The following is an 8,739-nucleotide window of genomic DNA, read 5'->3' as shown; positions in this document are numbered from 1 at the left end:
CAAATCTACAACTTTGATCAACTTGGGCAGAACTTTTCCCATTCGTCATTGCTTAAGCAAGATCAAGGAATAGATAATTGGAGAAGACATCACACCTATAACAAAACTTTAATGTCCCTTAACCAGGCCTCTACCCAAAATTATTACCAGGATATTAATATTGGAGACAAAAATTATCAGTGCTATAAATCTGATAAAACCTGTAGCCAGGGCTCTAGCCCTAGACAACATCAGAAAGCTTATTTTCTAGAGAACCATCACAAATGTACAAAATGTGAGAAAGTATTTCATCAACATTCAGAGCTTATTTTACATCACTCTATTCAAATTCAAGAGAAACCCCATGAATGTAACAAATGTTTAGAAACTTTTTCCCAGTCATCAGATCATATTCAGCATCAAGGAATCCATTTTGGAGTAAACTCGTCCAGATATGATAAATGTGAGAAAATCTTTAGTCAATCATCAGATCCAAAAAAACATGATACAATCCCCACTGAAAAGAACCTGTACAAATGCAATGAGTATGGCCAAGTTCATAATGACATTTCAACTGAGGAGAAACCCTACAGATGTAGTGAATGTGGCAAAGCCTTTAACCGAAGTTCACATCTTTCTCGTCATCAGAGAATTCATACTGGGGAGAAACCCTACAAATGTAAAGAATGTGGCAAATCCTTTAATGATAATTTATGTCTTACTGGGCACCAGACAATTCATACTGGAGAAAAACCATACAAATGTCAAGCATGCAGTAAATCTTTTACTCATTATTCCAGTCTTACTCGTCATCAGAAAATTCATACTGAAGGCAAACCCTACAATTGTAGTGAATGTGGCAAAGCCTTTAACCATAGTGCACAACTTACTCGTCATCAGAGAATTCATACTGGAGAGAAACCCTACAAATGCAAAGAATGTGGCAAAGCTTTTAACTATAATTCAAGTCTTACCGAGCACCAGAGAATTCATACTGGAGAAAAACCATACAAATGTAAAGTATGCAGTAAATCTTTCAGTCATTCCTCAAGTCTTATTTTGCATCAGAATGTTCATACTGGAGAGAAACCCTATAAGTGTAAAGAGTGTGGCAAAGGCTTTAACTATAATTCACACCTTATTGAGCACCAGAGAATTCATACTGGAGAAAAACCGTACAACTGTAAAACATGCAGTAAATCTTTTACTCATTATTCAGGTCTTATTAATCATCAGAAAATTCATACTGAAGAGAAACCCTACAAATGTAGTGAATGTGGCAAAGCCTTTAACCGCAGTTATCGTCTTACTCAACATCAGAGGATTCATACTGGAGATAAACCATACAGATGTAAAGCATGCAGTAAATCTTTTATTTATTCTTCAAGTCTTATTTCGCATCAGAAAATTCATACTGGAGAGAAACCTTACAAGTGTAAAGACTGTGGCAAAGCATTTAACTGTAATTCACGTCTTACTGGGCACCAGAGAATTCATACTGGAGAAAAACCCTACAAATGTAAACTGTGTAGTAAATCTTTTACTAATTCCTCAAGTCTTATTTGGCATCAGAAAATCCATGCTGGAGAGTAAGCCTTCAAATATGAAGACTATAGCAAAACCTTTAACTATAATTCATTTCTTACTGAGCACCAGAAAATTCATACTGGAATAAAACTCTAGATGTAAAACACATGGTAAATATTTTACTCATTGTTTAGGTCATACTCAGCATCACAGAATTCATACCAGAGAAGAAGCTTACAAATATGAAGAATGTGATATTCCTGTGGTCCGTTTTAATTAACATGGGAATTCATAGTAGAAAAAGTCTTCAGATATACTTAATACAGAAAGCACTTCAACAAAAATATAAAACACAAATCACAAGAAAGATCACAGAGAAATTTTCCAGATGTAATAAGTAAAGGAAGTATTAAAACTCATCTAATTGTATCAATTGATTCCCAGAAGGACTAAGATACATTGTTACACGTTTTCAGGCTTAGGTCAGTTTTTATGGAAAGTAGATTTGGTGGTGGATGAATCAAACTTTGCGGACATACCTTTAAAATATATTGTTGCCAGAAATAAATTTTGGATATGCAGATGCTTGTGGGAGCAATCTGCTAGGCAAAATCAGCAGGTTTGTCTTGTGGTTAAACACAGAATCCCAGTGTCCCACAGCCTAAATACAGAGTATAACTCCAACTTAGATCCACTGTAGGTGGGTCACCTTCCAGGGAAGCCAGTCCACAGATGGCAAGAACAACCCTCCTTTAAAGTCAGATTGTCATGGTCATGTTGACCATTGATTACTAGGGGGAGGGGAATCCTGACATGATGGTGGTCCACTCAGACCTAGAGTCCAGATGCTTGTAGGACCCATGTTGTGTTTAAGTATTTATTTTAAAAGAATCATGTCTCCTTGGCTGGGTGCATTGGCTCAATACCTGTAATCCTAGCACTCTGGGAGGCCAAGGTAGGTGGGTTGCCTGAGCTCACAGGTTCCAGATAAGCTTTAGCCAGAGTGAGACCTTGTCTCTAAAAATAGCCAGGCACTTGTAGTGGGCACCTGTATTCCTAGCTACTTGGGAGGCTGAGGCAAGAGAATGGCTTAAGTCTGAGTGTTTGGGGTTGCTGTGAGCTATGATGCCATGGCACTCTACCAAGGATGAAAAGTGAGACTCTGTCTTAAACAAAAAAAAAAGAATCAGGTCTCCCATTTATACTTAGGTAGTAGCTCCCCTTTTGCACATCAGGCATTCGTGATGCTGTTCTCTGTTCAGCATTCCGCTGCAGAGCAATAAACATAGCATACCCAGGGGGAAAAAAAGTCAGACCATCAGTAAAGTACCAGAAGAATGGAAAACCGAGTGTCCAAAGTACTCAATACTAATATGAAACCGGTAGATGAACTAACACATGCTCACACAAAAGAACTCAATTCAAGTTGAGGAGAGAGGGGAGGAAGAAAGGGGCTTGGGGTGTGCCCACCTAATGGGCTCATTGTAGGGGTATATGTTACACTTCCTGAGTGCAGGACACAACTACAGCAGGGACCTTAACAAATGCAAACATTGTAACCTAATTGTTTATACACTCATTCTGAAGTTTAAAAAAAAAAGTCTAGACCATCAGTCCAGTCATGCCACCCTTACTGTGTTTGAGGTACTGAGAAATGTGGGAGGGCAGTTGGTCAGTCCATTGCTTTGAGCATTTTAATTGAAAACATTTATAAAAATTTCACCCAGTTTTTAGGCTTGAATTCCTCCATGATGTTTTACAGCCCATGTTATCCTTTCACCCACCCTGTCTAGAGTGGAAAGTGAATTACGAGTTTTGGAAATAGGTACAACAAAGTTGAGTTTCAGTTTATATTCACACAGTTAACATTGGCATGATTGAAATACATTTCCTTTGGTGGGTATTAATTTCTATTCAGGTATATGAATAAAAAACTGTTGTATAGTATTTGAATAAAATATGCATGCTTTGTATTTTGTACATGATGAGTAGGTAGCAGTCAGGGACTGAAAACAGTACTGGGTTACTACTTTGTTTCCCTTTATCCTCTCTGATGTTGTGTACAGTTACTCAGTGTGCTCATGCTTACTCAAGTTGGCTGGTCCACGTTCCACTATCAAACCACATTTCAAACAGCAACAAAAGTAAATGTGAATCTCATAGATCACAGGAATATTGGAAATCTTTACTTTGAAATTTACAAAAGGCCATTGTCCCCTAGCATTTCTCTATCAAATTGACTAAAATTATATGTTTGCTCTGGAACACAAGAGGACCAATGAGAATATACTTGGGAATGACTGTTTTTACTTGCATCATTAGTCTATATTGTTACAAAATACCTGAGCTGGGTAATTTATTAAAAGAAGTTTATTTAGCTCACAGTTCTGTAGGCTGTGCAAGAAGTGTGGCAACATCTACATCTCATGAAGGCTTCAAGAAATTTCCACCCTCAGAAGAAAAGGGGGATTAGATGCCACACGGGATGAGAGAAAGGAGGGAGGTGCCAACCCTCTTTAACCACATTTCCTGGGAACTGAGAACTCAATCCTGCAAGAATGGCTTGAAGCCATTTATGAGGAATCACTCTCCCCATGACCTAAATACATTCCATTAGGCCTCATGACTAATATTGTGGATCAAATTTCAAAATGAGGTTTGGAGGGAACAAAGATGAAAGAGTATTACAAAAAATGACATAAGGCCATTACACTGAGAAGGTTTTGTAAGAAACACCTAAATTTGAGACAGAAGGTTTATAAGAAACCCTTAAATTTGAGAATACATATTGCATATGTACAAGATCCAATTGTGTATTGTTTGTGACATGCTTGAAGAGGTGTTTAATTATTTGATTGTTACTAATGACTATGAGGAATATAATAGAATGTTCTGTTCAACTCCATTATCAAATATGTCTGATAATCCTTTACTACCTGTGTTTTATACCTTATGATGAAAAAATAATTTAGAATTTGATTTAAATTGGGTTATCCTCATGCAAGACATGAATACATGAATAGCTTATTTGGGAGGTGATTCCAGAAAGCATGAGGAAGGTAGTGAGGGAAATGCAACAGGGAAGAAAAGGAGGCCAGTGAAAGCTATGTTTTCAGTCAGATATATTTTTCATAACTTTAGGTTTTGAGCTAAGGCACAGTTCTTATATTACCATACATATACCTTTGGTGTATTTCCTAGAATAATTTCTAACTCAGGGGTAAGCTGTGACTTGCACACTGCTACAATTATTAAAATCAGTGTGCATTCAAATCATGTGGAAGACTTATACTATGTTGGATTGCTGGGCCCTTCCTACAGATGAATTATTCTGTGGTTGGTCTGCAGCCAAAAATATGCTTTTCTTGCAAGTTCTTAGGTTTTTCTCGTGCTTCCTATCCCATGAACCCACCTGGAAAACCAATCTCTAGGTGCACTTTATAATTACAATTGTATTCTTCACTAAGGATATTGCTTTGTAGGCAGTGTGGTTAGATAGGCTGATGACTACGAATGGTTTTGTCTTGGTTGTCCAGATGTGAAAGAAGGATCATATGTGGGATTTCCTCTATGGTTTCACCTTGAGATTTTGAGTGCTATTCCTGGCACACAAGGGTCAGTGAAATGCTCAGTCAGTGTGTAAGTTTGTGGCCTGAGCTGGGGTATAAACTCTGAAGTCTCAGACCAAAAGTATGCATGAAAACACTAGATGAAACTTTGATAGTCTGAGAGGGGAAAGAATTCCACAATTACTTTGGCAGGCATTTATTACAGTTTGCTCTGTTACTTTCAGGGCTATGTGAGGGAGATACAGGAAAGACAGTGATGGTGGCTCTGGAGGTTTGGGTATGTGGAGTTACATTCAGAGCTGCAAGATAGGCCTTATTTCTCTGAACTCTGTTCATCTCACACAAAGGTGAACTGTCTCAGGATACTGTCTATAGTTAGCAAAATTTCATCCAGGTGACTTATTTTGGTTTTTTGCCATCTTAGAAAAGATGTGATTTATGCTATTGGCTTCAGATGTTCTTGACACCACTTAGAACAGGGTTCTCAACCTGTGGGTCTTGACCCCTTTGGACTGTATTAATGCTTCACGGCATTAGGAAGGTTGAGAACCACTGACCAAGAGCATTCTCTCCCATGTTACCAGCTTTAAAATTCCGTTTCAATTGACACCCCCCCTAATACATTATGAAGGTTTTTTTTTTTGAGACAAAGTCTCAAGCTGCCCCCCTGGGTAGAGTGCTGTGGCATCACAGCTCACAGCAATCTCAAACTCTTAGGCTTAGGGGATTCTCTTGCCTCAGCCTCCCAAATAGCCAGGACTATAGGTGTCTGCCATAACGCCTGGCTTATTTTGTTGTTGTTGTCATTGTTGTTTAGTAGGCCCAGGCCAGGTTTGAACCTGCCAGCCCTGATGTATGTGGCCAGCACCCTAACAACTGAGCTACCAGCACCAAGCACCAAGCATAATTGATCTTTAGAATCAATTATGTTCTTCCAAAATTAATTGTAATATTATTTAGGCTTAATTGATTTTAGCATTGTTTCTATTTACCCTATCTGGAAAAAAAGTAACTGTCACATGTACCATTTGTATCCTAAATGACTCTTCTGTTTATACTTACAAAAGTCTTTTATGACCAGGCTCAGTGGGTTATGCCTGGGCGGCCAAGGTGGGAGAATCACTTGAGCTCAGGAGATCCTGAGCAACAGTGAGACCCCATCTCTACTAAAAATAGAAAAACTAGTTGGGTGTTGTGGTGGCCACCTGTAGTCCCAGGTACTTGGGAGGCTGAGGCAGGAGGATCCATTGAACCCAGGAGCTTGAGGTTGCTGTAAGCTAGGCTTATGCCATGGCACTCAAGCCCAGAGTCTTTTTTGAGACTGTCTTAAAAAAAAATCAGTTATACACATAACATTTTCACACTTCATTTTGCTGTTATTTAATGTCATTTGTCTTTAAATAAACCATCCATTCATTAGTGGTATAATGTATCTAATGTTCTGTGAATGCAGAAGTAACTTCACAAAGATATACATGTAACTTTGCTCTAATTACATGCACATTTCAGTGACATTAAGTACATTGAACTATCATATCTATCCATACGGAACATCATATGCATTAAAATTATGTGAGTGAACTTGTACCACTGAAGTTGACATGAGAAAATTAGTTAAAATTGCAAATTAAAAAATATATTTGGCTCGGTGCCTGTGGCTCAAATGGCTAAGGTGCCAGCACATACACCTGAGCTGACGGGTTTGAATCCAGCTATGATTACAGGTGTGTGCCACCACACTTGGCCTTGGATTTTGACATTTTAATTATAATGTCTCCTGGTACAAAATTGTTAATGATGGCTGCAACCAAAAAATAGTGGGGCATTGTGGCAGGCGCCTGTAGTCCCAGCTACTTGGGAGGCTGAGGCAGGAGAATCACTTGAGCCTAGGAGTTGGAGGTTGCTGTGAGCTGTGAAGCCATGGCACTCTACCCAGGGTGACAGCTTCAGGCTCTGTCTCCAAAAAAAAAAAAAAAATTATATATATATATATAACAATGTCAAAAAAAACCCTAGCAAATTCACAAAGTATATGAACATGCAATGACATGAATAAATGTCACAAATGTGAAGGTTTATTTTAAAAGAAGGTGAAAGTATACATAGTATATAAATTTGTAAAATCAAAAAATCAGATTCTGGCATGCGGTAATGATAGAGCAATTTGTTGAACTAACAAGGTTACAAAAGGCAATAATGTGATTACAATATTATATTTGGTTATATGGAAATTCATGTCTAGATGTAATATGTATATGACGTGTAAGAATTCAATAAAAATGTCAGCTGTGCCTACCTCAGGAGGAGATATGAATTGGAATTTGAGTGCAGCCAAATAAGTTGCCTGCTAAAAGCCTCTACACTTTACACTGGGCCCAGTGGCTCATGCCTGTAATCTTAGCTCTCTGGCAGGCTGACACGGGTAGATTGCTTGAGCTCAGGAGTTCCAGACCAACCTGAGCAAGAGCTAGATCCCATCTCTAGTAAAAATAGAAAAACTAGCTAGTGTGGTGGCAGGCACCTGTAGTCCCAGCTACTAGGGAGGCTGAGGCAGGAAGATTGCTTCAGTCCCAGGAGTTTGAGGTTGCTGTGAACTATGATGCCATAGCACTCTACTCAGAGTGAAAGATTGAGACTCTGTCTTAAAAAAAAAAAGAGGAAGAAAAAGGCCTGATGCAGTGGCTCACGCCTGTAATCCTAGCACTCTGGATGGCTGAAGCTGGTGGATAGCTTAAGCAAGCTCAAGACCAGCCTGAGCAAAAAGTGAGACCCCCGTCTCTACTGAAAATAGAAAAAACGAGGCAAGAGGATACCTTGAATCCAAGAGTTGGAGACTCCACAGCACTCTACCAAGGGCAACAGCTTGAGATTCTCTCTCAAGAAAAAAAAAAATTCACTCTTTAAAGAGTAACAACATTTAGCCTCTATATTGCTCACTTAAAATTTTATTTCACAATTTTTAAATTATGTTGCATATGTCTATTGTTATTACTTTATGAAATTGCACTTTTAATGCATAAGCATAAATAAAAGAATTTAAAACATTCATATAGACACAGAATCAGTAATGCCATATAAACATAATGTACATCCTTATTTTTTCCTCAAAAATCTGGGCAAAAGAGTGCAAATTATACATGGCAAAATATGATATCTAGGCACATAATAGTCAAACTGCTAAAATCTGATATTAAGCAGATAATCTTGGAAGCAGCCAGAATGGGGAAATATACATCACATCCAGGGGGAAATTTTATGAATGATGAATATATCATTCACCATAGAGGTGAATCAACAATAAAACTGCATGTTTCAAGTGCAGAGAGGAAAATCTAATGTCAACACAGAATTCTATATGCAGAAGCACTTTTTTTAAAAAATGAGGCAAAAACCACAATAAGATACTACACACAGGTAGGAATGGCAGTAGTGCAAAATAAAATTGCAAATACCAAGTGCTACTGAGGATTTTGAGGAAGGAGAACTAGGAACACAATGTTATACTAATTTGGGAAAACAGTTTCTTATGAACATATACTTATTATATTGATTTGTATATCCCAGTCTTGAGTATCTGCCCAAGCAAATTAAAAGCTGTTTTTTTTAATAATCCTATTTGTGAATGATTATAGTCACTGTATTTATAGACACATTTTCTTATCTT

At 38.0% G+C, this 8,739-nt stretch overlaps 1 protein-coding gene across 1 annotated transcript in view; it reads left to right on the top strand.

Annotated features, from left to right (window-relative positions):
- LOC111722737 (zinc finger protein 2 homolog) overlaps window positions 1-8,739 on the top strand; it is a 63,096-nt gene that overhangs the window by 23,504 nt on the left and 30,853 nt on the right. Inside the window, 3 exon segments of the mRNA XM_023509078.1 lie at window positions 5-667; window positions 749-1,162; window positions 1,232-1,441. Of these exon segments, the coding sequence (XP_023364846.1) occupies window positions 5-667; window positions 749-1,162; window positions 1,232-1,441 (1,287 nt within the window).

This window comes from Otolemur garnettii, unplaced genomic scaffold, assembly GCF_000181295.1.
Source record: "Otolemur garnettii isolate 467f Iridium unplaced genomic scaffold, OtoGar3 scaffold00338, whole genome shotgun sequence".
In the NCBI taxonomy this organism is placed as follows: Eukaryota; Metazoa; Chordata; class Mammalia; order Primates; family Galagidae; genus Otolemur; species Otolemur garnettii.
This window is presented reverse-complemented; position numbering and strand designations above follow the sequence as displayed.